Here is a 23,204-nt window from a genome sequence, read left to right on the forward strand (position 1 = left end):
ATAAAGCAGAGACTAGCCATCTCCGCTAAGCCCTGCCTGAATTCCTGGCAACAGAACTGTGAGCAATAAAACATCTGCTGTTTTCAGTCACTAAGTCTCGAAGTGGTTCATTATGAAGCAATTGATAATTTATAAACAAATTAATATTATTTGGTTTTTTGCTTTGTAAAATTGCTGTAGTCATTTCACAATGATAAAGAATTATGAGTCACTAATAGCTTTGAATGCTAATGAACATTTTTCTCAAATACGTGTTTTAACAGTCTTGGCTCACAAAGGAGAATTTGTTTCTATGTATGTATGTATCGCTTCGTTATTATCCTACGTACTTTTTTTAATATAACATTTTAAAAATATATAACATTTAAACATGTAAAATGTAACATTTTAAAAATAAATACAAATAAATGGGAAACGACTTGCAACAAATGAGTTGCTATCCTTAATAAGCAAAGAATTCTCACAAATAAAAAAGAAAAATCTTACTCCCTTAATTTTTTAAATGGGAAAAGCCATCTCTGAAGAACCATAAATGGTCAATAAACATGAAGGGCAGAAAGTTGAAACATGAGGCATCATTTTTCATCGACTAAATAGCCAAAGAAAAATTTAAACAGTAAGACAATACCAGCAAGCTTCCACTGAAGAACTGGAAGAGCCTAAGATAGGCTCCTGGAGTCTACGATACCAGTCTCCTTGAACTATGGGGACGTGGACGTCCCCGGTCACAAGTTGCCTGACTTTGGGCGATGTCTATGGCTGTAAATTTGGGATTATACAGCCACAGCATAGAGCTGTTGTAAGGCTCCAGTGATACTCATAGGCAAAAGCAATATAAGTGACTGTTAGTTTTTGTTCAGCCTATTCATCCTTACGTTTACTTTTGTCGAAAAAGATCTGGAAGAAAATCTGAGGGTTTTTTTTTGAGACGGAGTCTCGCTCTGTCGCCCAGGCTGGAGTGCGGTGGCACATCTCAGCTCACTGCAAGCTCCGCCTCCCGGGTTCACGCCATTCTCCTGCCTCAGCCTCCCGAGTAGCTGGAACTACAAGCACCTGCCACCATGCCCGGCTAGTTTTTTGTATTTTTAGTAGAGACGGGGTTTCACCGTGTTAGCCAGGATGGTCTCTATCTCCTGACCTCGTGATCCGCCCGCCTCGGCCACCGCGCCCGGCCTAAAATCTGAATATTTTAATGGAAAATTTGGGAGTGAGATTCGGGAATTACTTGACACCAACAATGGTGGGTGGCGCCAGGAGAAAGCCAGGGTGGGGACAGCCCAGGCGGGATGCGGGGCCCTCCAGGTGCCGTCGCTCACAAGGACTCCCGACTCCTAGCGCACCGTCGCCTGGGCTTGGAGGTTCCGCCGGGCTAGCAGCTACCGGGAGAAGGCGGTGGGAACGGTAGAGCTCGCGGCTCTGATTGGCTACCTCAGAGCAAGGGGCGGGGCGGCGGAGGACCCGAAGGGCGCGAGAGCGGAACACTGCGTACGCGCACTTCCGGTCTTTGTGGCTGGCAGCTCGGGGTGGGCGGCTCATTTCCTGGCCGCTCCTGGGCTTCGCGGTGAGGGACCTGGGCCCCTAGGAAGAGGGAGGTGGGGTTGGGAGCGCGCGCCGGACAGTGGAGGAGACCCGCTCCTCGGCCGGCCCATCCTCAGGTCGCGGCCCCTTGGCCCGCGCGGCGTCTCCAAGCGACTGGGGAGCTCAGAGGAGGCCAGCAGTCAAACCCCTGCTTTCCAAAGGAAAACGCAGTTCCGCTGACCACGTGACTTCGCAAATGCTGCGGGTTTAACCAAGGATATAAAAATAGAAGCGCTAGTTAGTGCGACCGGACTGGTTAAACCTTAAATTTGTAGGCTAAATATTCTAATTAATCTCTAACGTTAACCGTAGCGTGAGGAATGAATTTTATTCATCTGTCCTGACAAACTAAGGGCATACACTACTATCGATATCTCGCCATCCTAAAAGCAGGTCAAGTTTGGTCTGTGTCACAACATTTAATACCTGTTTGTTACCATATTTTGCTTTTGAACATTTTTAGTCTTGGGATATTCTAAGCTTTTTAAGAACTGATATGGATCTTTTTGCTTCTTTTGTATATGTAATACCTATCATGTTTTTGAACACATGGTAAGCATTTTACAGATACGTCTTGGTTCTTGGTCAATTCCTCTGTAGACTCGTTTATTCATAAGCAAAAATCTTAATCTAATGCTCAGTAAGTGCCTCAGTGTTTGTTGAAGTAATTCAGTAAACACCAAATGTGATCAAATGACAAATATCCAATATTTACATCAACTCATGTTTAATGTGAACTTTTAAAAGTTATTACTGCCTTAAATGAAAATCAACATTACTTGCTTTAGATAGAAAGTAAAAATAAATGTTTAAAATCAGTATTACTAAATTCTGCCTAAATATTTTTACCCTTGGAAGTCTGATTCTGAAGGCTGTTTTTATTTAAAATAGAGTTCTACAAGTTTTATTAATACATACATGTTAAAGATAGATTTTTCTCCTTGATATAATCAGAATTGAAAGAGAATTGGAAAGGAAATTTTCTCACTATGTGATTGACGTTAATGTTGCATTCACATTCTTAGGCTTCTAAAAACAGTTTTTTCCAACATTAGTGGTAGGAATTCTTCATAATGGGAGACACTAATTGAGGTTAATGATTTTTAGTTTATCATCTCATTATTGTTTTATTTAGTGATAGCCCCAAATCTACTCCTTTTCAATATATTACTAAAGTTACTCATCTTTATTATTACAGGTACTTAGAGATTTTATTGATTGCTGTAAGTTAACTGCTTTTATATCCTTCAGGAAAGAAGAGATTACTCACACTCCTTCTCAAGCACAGAACCAGTTGTACTGAGCTTTTTGCTAAGCTGTTTCAGCCAAGAATGGCTGTGGAATCTGGAGTGATTTCAACCCTGATACCTCAGGATCCTCCGGAACAAGAACTAATACTAGTGAAAGTAGAAGATAACTTTTCCTGGGATGAGAAATTTAAGCAGAATGGGAGTACTCAATCCTGCCAAGAATTGTTTCGTCAGCAATTCAGAAAGTTTTGCTACCAGGAGACACCCGGGCCCCGGGAGGCTCTGAGCCGACTCCAGGAACTTTGCTATCAGTGGCTAATGCCAGAGTTGCACACTAAGGAGCAGATCTTAGAACTGCTGGTACTGGAGCAGTTCCTGAGCATTCTGCCTGAGGAGCTGCAGATCTGGGTTCAGCAACATAATCCAGAAAGCGGCGAGGAAGCTGTGACCCTGTTGGAGGATTTAGAGAGGGAGTTTGATGACCCAGTGCAGCAGGTGGGAACAGAGAAAAGTGATGTGGGAAAAGGAATTTGCAGCCTGGCGCATGTAATGGTATCGTAACAGTAGGATAAAAATGTTTATGTCTCTACTGAACCCTAACTTGAAGTGACTAATAGAGCCATACTTGTCTATACCGTTGAATGGTCTTTTTCCCCTGTCCTTCATCCCTGGAGATGTCATCATTGACCTCTGAGATTTTTACTAAGCAAGTTTTCCTAGGGATTTTCTCACAAAGCTAACCATATTTTACTGATTTCAGGTCCCAGCTAGTCCACAGGGACCAGCAGTGCCATGGAAGGATTTAACATGTCTCAGAGCATCCCAAGAGTCAACAGACATCCACCTCCAGCCCTTAAAGACACAGCTGAAATCCTGGAAACCGTGCCTTTCCCCTAAAAGTGGTGAGGAATGGGAAATCATCTGGAAACTCTTGACACTTAGGCCTCTGTTTTTGAGAATGCAGAATTAATTGCACTTGACAAACTTGCCACATGTGAGCATCACCTTTATTATTCTAAACCAGAGGTGCTCACTTTAGCGGCTTTGTATTCACCCCTCATGAATTGCTGTCAGCCCTCCTGTGTCAGTTTCCCTGTTGTTCATTCACTCATTTCATTATGTTGTAACTTTATAAAGCGTCAATACATGTCTGGTACTGTGGTAGGCCCCGGGTCTCTATCTTAAAGAGGTTTCAGGTCTAGGTGGGTGATGGACAAATAAAAAGGCAGTTGCAATGTAGTAAATTATAGAATATAAGTAGGCACTGGGTACTGTTGGAGCACATCTAAAGGCACCTAACCCAATCTTAGAGGATCAAGGAACACTTCCTGAAGGAAGAAAATCTAAGCTAAGACTTGATCTATGAGTAAGAGAAAGCCAGGTAAATAGGTGGGACGAGGAGTAGCCCAAGTAAAGGCCATACCATCCCAAAGGTGTGAGAATACAACCCATTCTGAAAATTGCAGGTAGTTTAATTTGACTTGAATGGAGAACTGACAGGTAGTAAGAGAAGAACCAGAGAGGAAAATAGGATCCAAGTCATGAAGACCTGTATGTCATGCTAGTTTGTATAGTTTCTTAAGTGCAGTGGGATGCAGTTGAAGGATTTTGGACAAGGAGTGACATAGTTTGATTTGTAGTTTAGAAGTTAGCTGCAAATGGAGAATCATGTGAGGAAGGCAAGAGTATAGTCCTATTAGAGACTGCTGTAATCCAAGTGGCCACAGTGTATTCAATCAATATGTGTTATGGTGAGCGGTGGAGAACATAAAAGCTGACTCCTGTTCATCAGCATTTAAGTTGTTTTGCAACATCTGATAATTATTAAAACTAGAGTGTGAGGGAGAGGAGTTGAGGATGATACTGAGGTTTCAGTCTTCAACAATCTGGTTAATGGTAGTACTGTTCATGTGAATGAGAAAACATAAGGAAAAACAAATACATCTGATGATATGTTTAAGTTGGTACATTTGGTGCTTGTGAAATATTCAAAAGTAAAATGCCCAATTAGCATAAGACTCTAGAGCTTAATAAAATATGGATATAATTGGGGATCTGGGCAGACATTAGTCAGACAATAGCTTACAATGTAAGTTGTAATGGAAGCCAAGGGTTGAGAGTTTGTAGAGTAAGGATACATGAGAGCCCAAGACAGAATCTGGAGGAATGCTCGTGTTTGAGTGATTTACCCTAGAATCTAAGAAGGAACAGCCACAGAAATCAGGCTAATATCACTGGAAGAGAATATCTCTAGAAGGAAGATGTGATCCTCAGTGTCAGTGCTACAGAGAGGCTAAGTAATAATCTAGAAAGTACCTATTGGATTAAAGAGCTATGAAGTGATCTTGATGAGAGTAGTATCAGTGGAAGTAGGGGACGGGGCGGTGGGGGGCAGGGGAGGACGGTAAGGCAGAAACCAGATTGTGGAATGAGGATACTTTCACTTGAAAGGCTGCAGACAACTCTTTCAAGAAACCACTATGAGAGAGAGGTTGCGAAACCACTATGAGAGAGAGTGAGGTTGCTTGAGGGAGATATGTAGGCAAGAAGGTTGATTTTAAAAGGTGAGAGACATTTAAGCTTATTTAAAAGCTGATGAACAGGAATCAGTTGAGAAAGAGATTGTAAATAGTAGAAAAAAATTGTAGGTAATTTATCAATTGATGTCTCAAAAGAGGCAGGAAAGGATGAAATTCGAAGTGTAGATGTAGACTTTATTATTAGATAAGAGAAACCCTCTTTTGGCCAGTTGAAAAAAAAAGATACTGGAGTACAGTGACATCTTTGTAGGTAGAAGTTTCTGTTTTCTCTCATGTAGAAAGTATTGACAGTGACTAGAGAAATGTAATATCTGTTTTTTTGCTACTTATTGTTTCAGATTGTGAGAACAGTGAAACAGCAACAAAAGAGGGCATCTCAGAAGAAAAATCACAGGGACTCCCTCAGGAACCTTCATTTGGAGGAATTAGTGAGCATGAAAGCAATTTAGTGTGGAAGCAAGGAAGTGCTACAGGGGAGAAACTAAGATCTCCTTCCCAAGGGGGCAGTTTTAGTCAAGTGATCTTCACAAACAAATCTGTAGGAAAGAGAGACCTTTATGATGAGGCTGAAAGATGCTTGATTCTAACTACAGACTCTATAATGTGTCAGAAAGTTCCTCCAGAAGAGAGACCTTATAGATGTGATGTATGTGGGCACAGCTTCAAGCAGCATTCCTCTCTAACACAACATCAGAGAATCCATACTGGAGAAAAGCCCTATAAATGTAACCAGTGTGGGAAGGCCTTTAGTTTGAGGTCCTATCTTATTATTCATCAGAGAATTCATAGTGGTGAGAAAGCATATGAATGTAGTGAATGTGGGAAAGCTTTCAATCAGAGCTCAGCCCTCATTAGACATCGGAAAATCCATACTGGTGAGAAAGCTTGTAAATGTAATGAGTGTGGCAAAGCATTCAGTCAAAGTTCATATCTCATTATACATCAAAGAATTCACACTGGTGAGAAACCTTATGAGTGTAATGAGTGTGGGAAAACCTTTAGCCAGAGCTCAAAACTCATTAGACATCAGCGAATTCACACAGGAGAGAGACCCTATGAATGTAATGAATGTGGAAAAGCTTTCAGGCAGAGCTCAGAGCTGATTACTCATCAGAGAATACATAGTGGAGAGAAACCCTATGAATGTAATGAATGTGGAAAAGCTTTCAGTTTGAGCTCAAACCTTATCAGACATCAGAGAATTCATAGTGGAGAGGAACCTTATCAATGTAATGAATGTGGCAAAACCTTCAAAAGGAGCTCAGCCCTTGTTCAGCATCAGAGAATTCATTCTGGGGATGAAGCTTACATATGTAATGAATGTGGGAAGGCTTTCAGGCACAGATCAGTCCTTATGCGCCATCAAAGAGTCCACACTATAAAGTAATTTGTGAATACTGTGAATAGTGTAAATACTTCAGTCAGATTTTTATGTTTGTTAGTCAAAAGAGTTTACTTTGGAGCAAAACTCCATAAAGGTTATAAAATACTAGGTCTTGAGTCTAGCTTGCTTTGTGCAGCATTTCCCAGTGCTAGTGTAAAGTGTCCCTTGAAAGCTTTTCCTGTGACTAATCAGAACAGAATACAGAAGAATCATTACTTCCAGCTCTTCTCTTATTAGGAATACTCAGGAAATACGAAAAGTGGGAATGTAACATTGAAACCTCATTTTGTATGAAAGTGTCATGAAAAGAATATAGCAACCCAGGCTCTGTCACTGCATCTGATTGTTAGTGTGCCAGGTTATGGGGCTGGTGTGGACTGTGTGAGGCACTTTGTCTCAGGAACTAAAAAAAAAAAAAAACTGACCCAATAAAGAACAGTGACAGAGCAGCAAGAAAGGTGGGGAAATGGCTTCATCAGTGATTTGTTGAGCCCAGGGCAGGCCAGGAATTAGATAGGCGTGAGAAGAAAGAATATAATTGACCCAAAGGTTATTTTTTGAGTACCTACTTTGTCCCAGGAACTAGGAATACAGTGGAAAACAAGACTGTAATCTCTATAGTCTAATGGGCAAGGCAGCCAAATAGGCAGTGAAAGTGGAATGCTCCTATGTGACCTTAAGGAGCACCTGACTCAGCCTTGGATAAGGAAATGGGGGAAATGGCCTGAAGGATGAGGAGGAGTTAGCCAAGGTGGTACTCCAGGGAAGTGGTACCCCAGTAAAGAACAGTAGCCAAAGGCTAGAAACAAAGTGTGGAGCATTCCTTGAGTTCCTATTGTAGTGAGGTCTTGTCTGTCAGAGAAGTCTGGGTCTGGCCAGACTCTTAAGCAGTGCCAATGGAGAAGTTCCTGTTAATAGACAAAACCTGGAGCCCTTGGGCCACAGGGTAGTCAAGAGCTTTGTCTTGGTTTATGTGACCCCAGGGAAAGGGCAAATATGTGGTTTCCTTGCCCAACCTGTAGGCTATCCTAGAACTTCCATGAGGGTAGTGGTGGGAATGAGGGTGAGAAAGAGCCCAGCCTATACCTCAAGAGTGTTAGAGTGTTAAGACTCTCTCCCATCCTTAAGATTCTCCTTTGATTCTAAAGACAATATCAGAGCTGCTGTCAGGTTTCTTATAATTCCCAAGGCTCTGGATCAGAAGCTGCCATATCATTTGTTTCTGGGGCTATATGCCCACAATTCCTAGTACCTTAGTACATTCCCTTGGGCTTTGGTGCTCAGAAAATATTTGTCAGTTGCTGGTTCTGTGACATTCTTTGGGCACCTCGCACATGTTCAGTTTTGTCTTATGTCACCAGTATTTCACAATATCTTTTGCAATTCTTTTTTTTTTTTTTTTTTGAGATGGAGTTTCGCTCTTGTTGTCCAGGCTGGAGTGCAATGGCATGATCTTGGCTCACCGCAAACTCTGCCTCCCGGGTTCAAGTGATTCTCCTGCCTCAGCCTCCTGAGTAGCTGGGATTACAGGCATGCACCACCACAGCCGGCTAATTTTGTATTTTTAGGAAAGACAGGGTTTCTCCATGTTGGTCAGGCTGGTCTCGAATTCCCGATCTCAGGTGATCTGCCCGCCTCGGCCTCCCAAAGTGCTGGGATTACAGGTGTGAGCCATGGCGCCGAGCCATCTTTTGCAAATTTTATTAAAGACAATGCTAAAAGGAAGTGACAGCTGAAACTAATGGTCATAGTCAGTCGAGACTTCCCTTTTCTGAGGGGCCTAGCAGGAAGAGAATATTTAGACTGATGCTTAGTGTGAGATGGAATCTTGTACAGGTTAACCAGCAACACAAAGACATATTCAAAAGACCTAATAGGTCGGAAGAATAACACAGCACACCAAAAACAAATCTGTATGGAAATATAGAATCATGTGCATAGAAAAAGAATTTTCATGAGGATAAAAAGAAGCAAAGAGAAGTAATGCTCTTATTGGGGCGTACATCAGTGGACATGTGCTAACCAGTAAGAACAGCAGGAGGCCTAAATGCCCATGTTTAGGGAGAGAATATGGAAAAAATGGATGGGATTATTTGGAAAAGATGTAAGATATTAAAATATGTGGTAAGAGCTACTCGACTCTTGTTTTCCTCTTCCATAGATAAAGACCTGAACAAACTGAAAAGGTAGGACGTAAAGTAGGAATTGTAAAACGGAAATACTCTATATAAGAAAGCTCTACTGTATGTCAGTAAGCAGTGTAATAGATAGGCAAGCACAGTGGCTCACACCTATAATGCCAGCACTTTGGGAGGCCAAGGGTGGAGGATTGCTTGAGTCTAGGAGTTCAAGCCCAGCCTGGGCAGCGTAGTGAGACCCCATCTCTACAAAAAATAAACAGAATTTGCCAGACGTAGTGCATGCCTGTAGACCCAAGTATTTGGGAGGCTGAGGTGAGAGGTTTGCTTGAGCCCTGGAGGTCGAGGCTTCAGTGAGGCAAGATCACACCACTGCAGTCCAGCCTGGGAGAGCAAGATCCTGTCTCCAAACCAAAAAAAAAGGAAAAAAAATAAATGTAATAGATACTTGCTAAGGGCTTTGTATATACTTATTAATGTTATTTCTCAGCACGTATGTAGCAGATGAGGAAATGAAGGCTAAAGGTCGTATATCTACAGAGTGGAGAGGTCAGACTTTGAACCCACAACCTGACTGTGGAGCCACTTCAGTATACTCTCTCCCCATAAGAAAGTTCCAATAGAAAAAAAAAGCTACTTAAGTAGGGAAATCACAAAATAAGTGCCAATGAACAATAAATGTTCAAGCTCACTACAGTTAAAATGTATATTAAAGCAAGAGTTGAGATGACACTTTTCCTTATAAAACAGACAGGGATTCAGGGACATTGGGACTCTAATGCTGCTGGTAAGACGTGAATAAATATACATACCGTCTCTGGCAATCAGTACCAGAAGCCTTAAGCATTGCCTTTTGACTTTGAAACTGTACCTGGAAATGTATGTTTCGGTAACCATCATGAATGTACACAAAATCCTGAAACTCTTAAAACTGATGTCACAGGCTGGGCACAGTGGCTCATGCCTGTAATCCCAGCACTTTGGGAGGCTGAGGCGGGTGGATCACCTGAGATCAGGAGTTTGAGACCAGCCTGATGAATATGGTGAAACCCCGTCTCTACTAAAAATACAAAACAGCCAGTGTGGTGGCATGCGCCTGTAGTCCCAGCTACTTGGGAGGCTGAGACAGGAGAATTGCTTGAACCTGGGAGGTGGAGGTTGCAGTGAGCCGAGATTGTACCACGGTATTCCAGCCTGGGTGACAGAGTGAGACTGTGTCTCAAAAAAAAAAAAAACAAAAAAACTGATGTCAATTAATGTTAAATGAAGTATTCATGATATATTGTTAAGTAAAAATATTACAAAACAATATGTACAGTATGATCCTATGTAAAATATATATTTATGTATTAAAAATACTGAAAACATAAAAACTCAAAGTGCTATACTGGTTATCTGTGGGTGCTGAGGTTGTAGGTGATGTAATTTTTTTCTCGTGCTTTTTTGTGTTTTCCAAATTTTTCTATAGTAAACCTCTAATACTCTTAAAATTAGGGGGCAAGAGTGAATGGAATCCCAGGATACTTGAGAAAATATTTTAAAAGCACTTGCTTTTCATAGCATCTCTTGTGTCTTCCAAGTTTCAGGAAATTAGCTAACTTGTTAACTCTGATCCCTTCATCACTGGTAAAATGACAATGGTAAACATAACCATCTCACACATAGTATATTAAAAAGTCTGCAAATTATAAATTCGGGTTTAAAAGGAATTCTTGCCTGAAAGATTTACAGTTGAGAAAAGCAATAGCTTTGAAGTGGAGATCTTTGATTATTAGAGTTTTTCCATGTATTCCGTAGCCATAAGCAAGTCATCTTCCAACTCTAGACCCTCACTTTAAAGGAGCTGATGTAGATGATCTCTTATGGTCAAAGCTTCAACATTCCACTTTTTATGAAATGGAAGGGGCACCAATATAAGGTGGATGTCAAAGGAAATTTTTTCGTCTTCACCACTCTTGCTTGGAAGAAAAGTAATTCATGCCTTTCCCTTCTGCTCAGGGCTGTCCTGTTTCTCTTGGTATAGAAGCAGTCCAGGGAGTAATAATGTCTACGTTAAATGAGTCTTACACAGATTTTGAAAGATAATGTGCAATTTAGGCAGTGTACTTTGGTTTCCTGCCTTTCCCCTTCCTCATTTCCATAGCCTGCAACTAATACGTCCAGCTGAAAGGATTGGAAATTAAAGCAAATCTGACTTATCTCTCCAAGCTCATTGAAGACCTGCTGAGGGAGAAGGAGGCCATGGCAGGTCCACAGGTCTAAGCTTGGTCCTTCTCAGCAATTAGTGTTGAAGATTCCAGTCTGGTGCATACAGCCACCTCCACTAAAGGGAAGAGAGAGTCCTAATTCTGGTGAACACAGGACGTGTTTGTGTTTAAGAGGCTCCTTCTTGCTCTCATTCCCATTGTTTTTCAACAACTGAATCTCAGATGCCCCCTCACTTTGGTTAACTGCAGCCCCAGAGACTGGCTATTTTAGTTTCCTGACATTTTTTGGCCCGGAAAATAGAAACTGAGAACACCAATTCCCTATCTTCTTCTCACAACCTCTTCCCCATCGTCCTAGCATTATCTCTGTTCATGTTATTGTGTTCCCTATTCCTGAATGAATAATTTCAAAGCAGACTTTTAAAACTCAAGTTTTATTGCAATACATCTTGCATTACATTCTAGTAATAAACGGTTGAAGTATAAATTTTGAAATGAGTTACCAAAAATCATTTACTAAACAATAGTTTTACTAAAAATACTAGGATTGGAAAAAATAAACACTAATAGAAAGTACTCCCTCCAAAATGTTAACAACGTTTCTATGGGCAATGGGATTGGAGATGGTTTATACTTTCTCATTTTCTGTATTACCAACAAAATTCACAATCAGGAGAAAAACCTATTAAATCATACTTAAAACATTAAATCTCTGATTGTCAGCTATAGGAAAAGGCAACTCACTATCCATTTGAAAGATCCCTTTAAGACTTCTGATCAACCTCACTCGATAACTGCACAACCTCTGGACACAAAGAGGCTGAATTGTCCCCCCAATTTCACTCCCCTATTACCCACAACAGCAGTGATATGGTTTGGCTCTGTGTCCCCACCCAAAGCTCCAATTGTAATCCCCAGGTGTGGAGGGAGGGTCCTGGTGGGAGGTGATTAGATCATGGGAGCAGATTTCCCCCTTGCTGTTCTCATGATAGTGAATTCTCATGAGATCTGGCTGATTGATAACTGCCTGGCATTTCCCCTGCACTCTTTCTTGCCACCTTGTGAAGAAGGTGCTTGCTTCCCCTTCACCTTCCACCATGATTTAAGTTTCCTGAGGCCTCCCCAGCCCTGCAGAACTGTGAGTCAATTAAACCTCTTTTTTCTAATAAATTACCCAGTCTCAGGTAGTATCTTCATAGCACTGTGAAAATGGACTACCAAGTCTTCTTTAGAAATGACACTTTCTAGGATATCTTAGAAGAGGAATCAAACTTTCTCTTAGGTATTAATTGCCCTCAGCAATTGTGGGTTAATTAAAACTGCCAAAATAAAAATTAGCAGAGAGAGTTACAGGCAGAGGTTATAGCCCATACAATGGCATGAAGATAAGATAGGATCTGGAGACAGTCCATCATCAGGACTCTTCTCTCCAGCAGGAATTAGTTGTCATAAAGCCTGGCTCAGAATCCCCATGTGTTGGTTTTCCTCTTCCTACTTATAATCACTGAGTTGGGGAGCCTATTCTAGACCCAGAATGACCTGTGAGACTCTGAAGTGCTCAGAATTAGTGTGGTGTGAGACTCTGGTGCATTTTATGGGAAAAGGCATGTATACACACAGGGAATGACTGCATATCAGAGGCTAGAGAGACAGTGGGGACTGGAGTGTTTGTGTCCCATGACTCTGGGACTCAGGAAGTGGGAAGCATAAAGGAACACAGTGATCTGCCTTCCCAGGCTCCGCTATTCCCCATTCCCTGCCCACACCCCTTCTTACCAGGCTTGCAGACCCTGAGCTATTATACTTGAGGGCAATAAATACTTGTTGAATTACTCCCTCAGATTCATTTTTTTAAAAAATTAGGTCTATGACAATTTCTGCAGTAGAGAAGAGTCTTGATGGAGTGTCTCCAGATCCTGTTCTCTTCTCCCCTGCCCTTGCTACCTTCTACCCACCTTTACGTCTGAGATACCATCATATCCAGGAAGTCTTTAGTGACTCATAGACCAGATTTAGGTATCCCTGCCACGTACTTTGATGGAAACCCACATTTTTCCTACCAAAGCACTTACCACACTTTACTGTAATTACTGTTTAGTATATATGCATATCCTATTAGCCCTTAACTCTGGGAGGGCAATGACCATGTCTACCTCAATGCCTAGCAAATACAGGTGCTCAATAAACAAGTAGACTTGAATTAACCTCAGCAGGAAGCTCAGGATTGAGGAGACAACTGGCAAGGGGGCAGAATGAGGCACCATTCCTCAGGTACTATTTTACTGCCTCAGATATTATTAAACTAATAGCATAATTCAATATTTTCACAACCTCTCAATTCAACATTTCAGATAGTTGAATAACTCTCAGCACATGCCTCCACCTGCCAAAATACAAATGCTCTTGCCAGGCACATTTGCCATCTTATAAGAAGCTCTTTCAGGATCTCTGCCCCAATCCTGGCATTACTGTGAAGGTGCCCAATGGAAATTATATCTGAGTTGGCAGAGAGTGGAGTGAAGGGGATATTGATGAGTCTCATCCAGAAATGGGTTAGGCATTTCAAAGAAATATCTACCATTCTTTTTGGAGAAGACTTGGGTAAAATTTTTCTTCCATTTAACACTTCAATAATCATAACAAACATCTTTGTGTGGATGTCTTCTTATAGTACCGAACTGGGCTGGAAGGACAGAAGTTCTGCTCTCAGGAAACTTTTCTTTTCTGTGGAGTCTCACCCCTACAGTGAACTCCTTGCATTTCACAATTGTACAACCTTACCCACAGAGTTAAACTCTGGTGTGTGTTCTCTGATGCTGCATAAGGCCTGACCTATGCCTAAATGTTTTTCTACATTCACTACATTCATAAGGCTTCTCTCCAGTGTGAATTCTCTGGTGCTGGGTGAGGGCTGAGCTCTGATTGAAGGACTTTCCACATTCATTACATTCATAAGGTTTCTCTCCAGTGTGAATTCTTTGATGTTCAATAAGGACAGAACTCCTACCAAAAGCCTTACCACATGCAATACATTCATAGCCTTTATCTCCAGTGTGAATTTTCTTATGCTGAATAAGGGCTGAGCTCCGGCTGAAGGCTTTCCCACATTCTCCACATTCATAAGGCTTCTCTCCAGTGTGGATTCTCCGATGCCTGATGAGCTCTGAACTGCCCCTGAAGGCTTTTCCACATTCACAACATTCATAGGGTTTTTCACCACTATGAATTCTCTGATGTCTAACAAGGTCTGAGCTCAAACTGAAGGCTTTGCCACATTCTTTACATGCATAAGGTCTCTCTCCAGTATGAATTCTCTGATGTCTAATCAACTTTGAGCTCTGGCAAAAGGCCTTCCCACAGTCAAAGCACTCATAGAGCTTTTCCCCAGTGTGAACTCTCTGTTGTGTAATATCATTTGAATTCATACTGAAACTTCCTTCACTCTCATGAGATTCAAGGACACTGTGTTCTGTGGGGATTCTTCTATTGAAGGTTGTCAGACTGAAATGTCTGTCCTGGGAAGGAAGCTGACTGATTTTGTTCCCTGCAGCATTTCCCTTTTGCTTCTTAGAGTTGTCCAGACCTCCCAAATCTTCTTCAGCTATCTGTTTGGAAGGTGTTTCTCCAGGAAGTTTTCCTGGAGATATCATAGCTGCTGAGGCTACACATTCCACAATTTCTTGCTTTGCCGTCAACACTTTGCCAGCCACCATCTTGCCATCTAAAAATGTGAATAGAAAGTGTAAGTATCATTTACTTCCCATGACAGAAGAAACTGTTGTAGCAAGAACACAAACCCAATGAAATAGGTATTTACCTATTAGGAGGACAGTTCTCAAAACTAGATTCCCAATCTAGAATTCAGAGAAGTGGCCTGGGGTAGCCAAATATGGCCCCCTTGGAGAGTAAGGTAGACAAAGAAATGAATTAGTATTGTAGAAGAGGGATGGTGAACAAGGAAAGACATTAGTTAGAGGGAATGGTGACAAACAGGAATATTGGCGATAAACCAGGAAGCTAGGAGACAATCTTGGGTTAGAGAAGATACGTTTTTAGGCAATGAGATAATCAGGAAAAAAAGTTAAAAGGAATGATCAGGATAAAGAAAGATATCTAAGAGTCTTAAATCTGTGGTCTTCTATCAATATAGGAGAGCAGAAGATATGATTAGGAAATGCTTTGGGAGTTAGCACTGAACAGAGGTAGCTGGGCGGCAACTAGAAAGCATTAAGGCAATTTCAGATTCTGATAGGTTCCACATGAATTAAATAATTATAAGCAAATAGAATAAGACACAGACCCAGAGAAAAGAAATACAGGTTCCTGACTCATTCTCAGGTCAGGTGGGAATTTTTTTTAACATTAAAAAAAAAATTTCACTTAAATCATCTATGGAATACAAAAGAATCTTATGGTTTTACTTTTTAAAATGTATAAGTATCAAAGAAGGGGATGGAGACAACAACTTCTTTGAGCATTTATACATTAAAACATCACTGCCCAGAGCCAGACCTTCTGGCTCTCACAAAACATGCCCCATCTCTAGTAGTCTCCTGTTATGAGTTACTGGAAATCTCTCTAGATAACTACAGTAACTCATAATAGAAGGCTACTAGAGATGGGGCATATTATATCAGCCATCTACTAGTTATATCTAGAGATTTCTAGTAACTAGAAATGGCTGATATAACTTGAATTATTTTATTCTGAAAAATACATCTTCCCAAAAGCCCTCTAAATGTATATGCATTTTACATATCAGGAAACTGAGGCTCAGAGAAGCTAAGTGAGGCCATAGAAGTAATAACTGTTAAGAGTTAGGATTCAAATAAACATTCTTAACATCAAAGCTTGCAATCTTTATGCTATCTGCCTTCCCTATTGAAAGGATGCAGGGCTGTATTTGCACTGAAACAACATATAACTTAAAAATCATTTAAATTTGGCTTTGGAAAAGCATTATGCTTTTATATAAAAATGAATACCTATTTCTGATATTGAGTTCACAACACTTCAAACACAACAATAAAGCACCACAGGTTGATACCTGATCAAAGCAGAGGGTTGTCTGGCTTCCTGTTTCCCCATTCCTTACCAGAAATTAAACACAGACAACATCACCTCTAAAATTCATATTCTCCTTTGATTTTAGATAGAAATTTAAATTATTCATGGTTTCATTTATTCAAAAAGAAAACATTTATGAAAAATATACTTGCATACAATAGAGGCATAAAAATTAAAAGTACCAAACAGGTTAAAGTCAGAGACCCGACGACCTAATGAGAAATTTTCTGAAAGTAACAAATAGGTCAAATTATTAAGAGTATCAATTATAGGGTATAAAGTGGCAATATAATTGTCTAGGGACAAAATTAAGGGCAATGAAAATTAGAAAAGCAATGTAACATATGGGATTTAAAACATCTTCAAATTCTGTAACTATATGAAGTCAAATTATGAGACCAGAGAAAAATTTTGCCCTCAGATGTATACATCAGGAAGACATCAAGATTTTTATTTGTTCAACTATACATTTATTATTATATTTAAAAAGTTGGAATAAATAGCTAACTAGAGTAATTCTTAGAAAAGACAAATAGAGATTACAAGTAGAGACTGGGCACGGTGGCTCACACCTGTAATCCCAGCACTTTTGGAGGCTGAGGCAGGCAGATCGCTTGAGGCCAGGGGAGTTCAAAACCAACTTGGCCAACATGGCAAAACCCCATCTCTACTAAAAATATAAAATTTAGCCAGGCATGGTGGTGCACGTCTGTAATCCCAGCTACTCGGGAGGCTGAGGCACGAGAATCACTTGAATCAGGGACGTGAAGGTTGCAGTGAACCAAGATCACGCCACTGCATGACAGAACAAGACTCTGTCTCAAAAAGAAAAAAAAAAGATTATAATAAGAAATGGTCACTTGATTATTTAGAAATACTTGCAGAGAGATAACCCAATTACTATCTCCCAAGAATGAAAACTAATTCGTAATCAGGCCCAAGTCTGGAGGCTGGAGGGTGGTGTACAGATTTTTAAGAGGCTCTTTGGAGGAGAAATAAGGCATAGGTATCTCTGTTAGAAGAGCTCTTCTGTTTTGTTGTTGTTGTTGTTGTTTGTTTGTTTTTGAAACAGAGTCTTGCTCTGTCACTCAGGCTGGAGTTCAGTGGTACAATTATCAGTCACTGAAGCCTCGAAATCCTGGACTCAAGGGATCCTCCCACGTCAGTCTCCCCAGTAACTAAGAGTACAGGTGCACATCATTGCATCCAGTTAATTAAAAATTTTTTTTGTAGACATGGGGTCTTGCCATGTTGCCCAGACTGGTCTTGAACTCCTGGGCTCAAGCAATCCTCCTGCCTCAGCCTCCCAAAGTGATGGAACTACAGGCATGAGCCACCACACCCAGCTAGCTTTTCTCTTTAACACACCTCCTGTTTTTCTTACTTGTTCTCTGGGGTGGCTCCTCAATGAGTTCTGCCAGCTCAGCAGTTCAGTGAGCAATTCCATCCTGTTTAGTTTAAAATCCTTTTAACTAGGAATGTGGCCTTCAATTGCATATTGACGAGTATGCTTTTAGCCTTAATGCTATGTCAGTGATGCTCCACTGCCCACCCAGTTCCCCTTCACCAATATGATGCCTCCTTCCCTCAGCCACTGTGAATGTTGGCTCCTCCAATGATCTGAATGTCTGTGTCTCCCCAAAATTCATATGTTGAAGTCCTAACCCCCAAGGTGATGGTATTAGGTAGTGCGGCCTTTTGGAAGGTGACTAGGTCATGAGGGCTTAGTGACCTTATAAAATAGGCCCTATTGTGCTCATTTGCCCCTTCCACCATGTGAGGACACAGTGAAAAGGTGCCATCCATGAGAAAGTGGGACCTTACCAAATACGAAATCTGCTAGCACCTTGAACTTCTCAGCCTCCAGAACTGTGAGAAGTAAATCCGTGTTGTTTACAAGCCACTCAGTTGATGGTATTTTGTTATAGCAGTCCTAACTGATTAAGACAGTTCCTAACTATACAGAGGTGCCTCCTTCTGTGGAGAATTACCCTGGCTGATGAGAGCCACTTGGCCCGGGAAGTAACTTCCACCCTCATTGCCCCATCTCTGCGTCAAGAAGAGACAACTCTGCAGTGCAATTATGCTTCAGCGGCCCATGAAATGCTCCAAGGATTAGACCAAGGCTAGACTGTAACTGAGACCACATCATTGCTTGCTCTTTTCCCTTCCTAATCCTGCTTCTCTCCCTCTGTTACAGATTTTTCCTGAAGAACACATCCTCAATAAATCACCTGCACCCAAATCTCCATCTCAGGCTCTACTTCTGGCAAGGCATATCATGAGGCTAGTGAAGCACCTACAAGAAACTTGTAACTCAAGGTTGTAAAAATGGCATGGTGACTCTTACAATCATATCACAGTGGGCCCCTCCAGCAATTTAAACCTCATGACCTAGGTGAAAGCTGTAAAAGGATCCACATTAATTCTTCAGAGGCACGGCTAAGACTTTCAAGACTGAAAAGAGACTAGCATAAGGAGACTTAACAGGAACCCAGTCAAGACCATTCATGGCGATGGGACCACGCATAAATGGAGAATGAGTAAATTTTGCTAAGTCCAAGGACATTGGAGAGATAGAACCACTATTACTGACATGGTGACTGAGTCAACAACATACTGCCGCTATGAAGTAATAAGAAAATAAAAAGTTAAAAAATGTAACAGATAACAGTTGGAGGGTGAATATATTTTAAACCAATCAGATCCTCATTAGAGTATTTTATTTTGTCTTGATCCCCAAACTTCAGATGAATGTGGAGAAACTGAAGCATGTCCAGAGAAAAGTGGCAAGATATCCAAACAGACAGAACACAGATGGGATCAGAGGGAGTGACAGGCTTAGTTAAAAAAGGTCAGGGGGCTGGACACGGTGGCTCATGCCTGTAATCCCAGCACTTTGGGAGGCCGAGGCAGGTGGATAACAAGGTCAAGAGTTCGAGAACAGCCTGACCAATATGGTGAAACCCCGTCTCTACTAAAAATACAAAAATTAGCCAGGCATGGTGGCGGGTGCCTGTAGTCCCAGCTACTCGGGAGGCTGAGGCAGGAGAATCGCTTGAACCCAGGAGGTGGAGGTTGTAGTGAGCCAAGATCACACCACTGCACTCTAGCCTGGGCGACAGAGCCAGACTCCATCTCAAAAAAAAAAAAAGGGTCAAAGAGCAGTGTACTCACTGCATTCAAGTATAGATTGTGTTTTATGAGGACTCTGTAAACTAAAGAAAATGGATTACGAATAAATTAAAGCTGGGAGTATTTCATATGGACATAAGGAAGAATTTTAATACAGTATGTTTGCTATACTATAGCAAACAAAATACCATAACAAAATACCACAGAATGGGTGGTAAACAACAGAAATCTCTTTTCTCACAATTCTGGAGGCTACAAGTCCAAGATCAATGTGTCAGCAGGTTTGGTTTCTTCTCTCTCCTTGGCTTACAGATGATGGCCACCTTCTTCTTTTTTTGTTGTTGAGATAGTCTCACTCTGTCACCCAGGCTGGAGTGCAGTGGCGCAATCTTGGCTCACTGCAACCTCCACCTTCTGGGCTCAGGTGACCCTCCTGTCTCAGCCTCCCAAGTAGCTGGGGCTATAGGCATGCACCACCATCCCTGGCTAATTTTTGTATTTTTAGTAAAGACAGGGTTTCACAGTGGTCTCGAACTCCTGACTCAAGTAATCTGCCTGCCTCAACCTCTTAAAAAGTGCTGGGATTACAGGCATAAGCCACTGCACCCGGCCACAGATGGCCACTTTCTTGCTAGGTCCTCACAAGATCATCCCTTGGTCTGTGTTGTGTCCTAATCTCCTCTTCTTTTAAGGACATCAATTATTTTGGATTAAGGCCAATCCTAATGACCCCATTTTAACCTTTATAAAGGCCCTATCTCTCAAAAAATGCAGTCATACTCTCAGGTTCTGGCTGGGGGTTAGAGCTTCAACATATGAATTTTGAAGGGACACAACTCATCCCATAACAAATAACAATATGAAAAAGCCCAAGAAGAACTTACCACAGTCTCTGTTCCTTAAGATTTTAAAAAAAGAAAGTAAAAATAGTCTACCTAAATGATTTCATCATTTACCTGATTTAAGGCAGGGGACTTGATGAGATGAATTTTCTTTTTTAAAAATTTAAGTTCCAGGATGCATGTGCAGGACGTGCAGGTTTGTTACATAGGTAAATGTGTGCCATGGTGATTTGCTGCACCTTTCAACCCATCACCTAGGTATTAAGCCCCACATGCATTAGCTATTTATCCTGATGCTTTCTCTCCCATCCCCACAGGCCCCAGTGTGTGTTGTTCCTCTCTCTGTTTCCATGTGTTCTCATTGTTCAGCTCCCACTTATAAGTGAGACCACGTGGTGTTTGGTTTTCTGTTCCTGTGTTAGTTTGCTGAGGATAATGGCTTCAGGCTCCATCTATGTCCCTGCAAAGGACATGATCTCATTCCTGTTTATGGCTGCATAGTATTCGATGCTGTATACATACCACATTTTCTTTATCCACTCTATCATTGGTGGGCATTTGAGTTGATTCCATGTCTTTGCTATTGTGAGTAGTGCTGCAATGAACATATGCATGCATGTATCTTTATAATAGGATAATTTATATTCCTTTGAGTACATACCCAGTAATGGGATTGCTGGGTCAAGTGGTATTTCTGGTTCTAGGTCTTTGAGGAATCACCACACTGTCTTCCACAATGGTTGAACTAATTTACGTTCCCACCAACACTGTAAAAGTGTTCCTACTCCTCCACAGCATTGCCAGCATCTGTTGTTTCTCGACTTTTTAATAATCGCCATTCCGACTGCCGTGAGAGTGTTTCTCATTGTGGTCTTGATTTGCATTTCTCTAATGATCAGTGATGTTGAGCTATTTTTTATATGGTTTTTTTGGTGCATAAATGTCTTCTTTTGAGGTCTCTGTTCATGTCCTTTGCCCACTTTTTAATGGGGTTGTTTTTTTCTTGTAAATTTGTTTAAGTTTCTTGTAGATCCTGGATATTAGACCTTTGTCAGATGGATAGATAGATTGCAAAAATTTTCTCCCATTCTGTAGGTTGTCTGTTCACTCTGATAATAGTTTCTTTTGCTGTGCAGAAGCGCTTTAGTTTAATTACATCCCATTTGTCAATTTTTGCTTCTGTTGCAATTGCTTTTGACATTTTCATCATGAAATCTGTGCCCATGCCTATGTCCTGAATGGTATTACCTAGATTTTTTTCTAGGAATTTTATAGTTTTGGGTTTTACATTTAAGTCTTTAGTCCATGTTGAGTTTATTTTTGTATAAGGTGTAAAGGAGGGATCCAGTTTCAGTTTTCCGCTTATGGCTAGCCAGTTTTCCCAGCACCTTTTATCAAATAGGTAATCCTTTCCCCATTGCTTGTTTGTCAAATATCAAATGGTTGTAGATGTGCAGTCTTATTTCTCAGATCTCTATTCTGTTCCATTGGTCTATGTGTCTGTTTTTGTGCCAGTACCATGCTGTTTGGGTTATACTAGCCTTGTAGTACAGATTGAAGGCAGGTGGCATGATGCCTCCAGCTTTGTTCTTTTTGCTTAGGATTGTCTTGGCTATAAGGGCTTTTTTGTACCATATGAATTTTAAAGTATTTTTTTTCTAATTCTGTGAAGAATGTCAATGGTAGTTTAATGGGAATAACACTGAATCTATAAATTACTTTGGGCAGTATGGCCATTTTCATGATATTGATTCTTCCTATCCATGAGCATGGAATGTTTCTCCATTTGTTTGTGTCCTCTCTGATTTCCTTGAGCAGTGGTTTGTAGTTCTCCTTGAAGAGGCCCTTCACTTCCCTTGTTAGCTGTATTCCTAGGTATTTTATTCTCTTTGTAGCAATTGTGAATGGGAGGTAATCATGTTTGGCTCTCTGGTTGTCTATTGTTGTACAGGTGTGCAGTACAGACATAGAGATACAGGAATCTCTGTATATAGGAATGCTTATGATTTTTGCACATTAATTTTGTATCCTGAGACTTTGCTGCAGTTGCTTCTCGGCTTAAGAAGCTTTGGGGCTGAGACGATAGGGTTTTCTAGACATAGGATCATATTATCTGCAAATAGAGACAGCTTGATTTCCTCGAGATGAATTTTCAAAACCCGTTTTAATGTAGCACCTGCTTGGTGCAGAAGATACTTAAGAGGGCCTGCTTGGCTAATGGTAGTATCAGGGTATGATGCCTGGGGAAGGTTGGGAGGCAGTTTCCCAGGAGAATTCAGTGGATGGATGGTATGGATTCCTTTGGTGAACTGCCGAGGTCCAGGGTCTGGCCCTTGGGCTTAGGTCCTCATATACCTAATTTTATCATCATACAAAAAATAGATTTATCTCTTGGGGTAGACTCTTAATAACTAAGCCCGTGAAACTCAGTAATAAAAACAGAATGAGAATTAATGAGTAATGTAACCATCACATGGACCGGACTGAACAAATGCATTTTCTTATTACAGCTAAGCTTCATGGGAAGTTAATAAGATTGCTTGGTGAAGACGAAATCAGAAGGGTAGTCAGATTTAACAAAAGATGAATGAGAACAAGCTGGTATGCCTGATATATCTGCTGCCCATAAGGATGATTTTGCCAATAACATAATCAAAGTCCTTTCAGTTCTAATCCCTGGCATCTGTGACAGCTATCAATTTATTGCCTCAGTTTCAAATCTATGCTTCATTGCCCTGTCTGAGATACTGGAATATTTGCCAGCTGGCGTGATGTGAGCTTTATCAATAGAGGGGGTTGCAGAGGAACTGGAAGAAAGGGCTTTTCTTCCTGGTTCCAGCATGTTCTTTGTGTTTGTTTCTGTAGCACATGGGACACCCAGCAGTGCACATCCCAGTGAGTTCTAAAGGCCCCATCCCTATGGGTAGCTTCCCAGCAAGTTCTGTACCTCATCAGCTCCCCATGGGGAGCTTCTAGCACCCCAGAGTGTGGCTCCTCAGTGAGTTCTGCCAGCTCAGCACTGCAGTGGCATCTCCATCCAGTGGGCTGTGGCTGTGCCCTCTT

The 23,204-nt window shown here is 41.2% G+C and overlaps 2 protein-coding genes across 10 annotated transcripts in view; one reads left to right on the plus strand and one right to left on the minus strand.

Moving 5' to 3' along the window:
- Nucleotides 1-1,061: 1,061 nt before the first annotated feature.
- On the plus strand, nt 1,062-9,326 carry ZNF397 (zinc finger protein 397). 2 transcript variants are annotated; one of them, XM_024236191.3, is made up of 4 exons: nt 1,062-1,561; nt 2,830-3,323; nt 3,589-3,730; nt 5,707-9,326. In XM_024236191.3, exons 2-4 carry the CDS (start codon nt 2,910-2,912, stop codon nt 6,753-6,755), a joined length of 1,605 nt encoding a protein of 534 aa, XP_024091959.1. In that variant the 5' UTR covers nt 1,062-1,561; nt 2,830-2,909; the 3' UTR covers nt 6,756-9,326. The 2 variants fall into 2 exon arrangements, with proteins under 2 accessions (XP_024091959.1, XP_024091960.1); XM_024236192.3 differs by having other exon boundaries at nt 1,552-2,130.
- Nucleotides 9,327-11,512: 2,186 nt separating this feature from the next.
- Nucleotides 11,513-23,204, minus strand: part of ZSCAN30 (zinc finger and SCAN domain containing 30) — a 41,016-nt gene continuing 29,324 nt past the window's right edge. For all 8 annotated transcript variants that reach the window (XM_024236194.3, XM_024236193.3, XM_063716993.1 and 5 more), the window contains one exon: nt 11,513-14,818. In XM_024236194.3, the coding sequence (XP_024091962.2) occupies nt 13,887-14,818 (932 nt within the window). In that variant the 3' untranslated portion in view covers nt 11,513-13,886. The remainder of the gene's footprint in view (nt 14,819-23,204) is intronic.

Source organism: Pongo abelii, chromosome 17 (genome assembly GCF_028885655.2).
Source record: "Pongo abelii isolate AG06213 chromosome 17, NHGRI_mPonAbe1-v2.0_pri, whole genome shotgun sequence".
In the NCBI taxonomy this organism is placed as follows: Eukaryota; Metazoa; Chordata; class Mammalia; order Primates; family Hominidae; genus Pongo; species Pongo abelii.

Excerpts from the sequence above, each read along its gene's own strand:
- ZNF397 (XM_024236191.3), top strand. The coding sequence starts at position 2,910 with ATGGCTGTGGAATCTGGAGTGATTTCAACCCTGATACCTCAGGATCCT. Across the intron at positions 3,324-3,588 it reads TTGATGACCCAGTGCAGCAG|GTCCCAGCTAGTCCACAGGG; the intron begins GTGGGAACAGAG and ends TACTGATTTCAG. Across the intron at positions 3,731-5,706 it reads GTGCCTTTCCCCTAAAAGTG|ATTGTGAGAACAGTGAAACA; the intron begins GTGAGGAATGGG and ends TTATTGTTTCAG.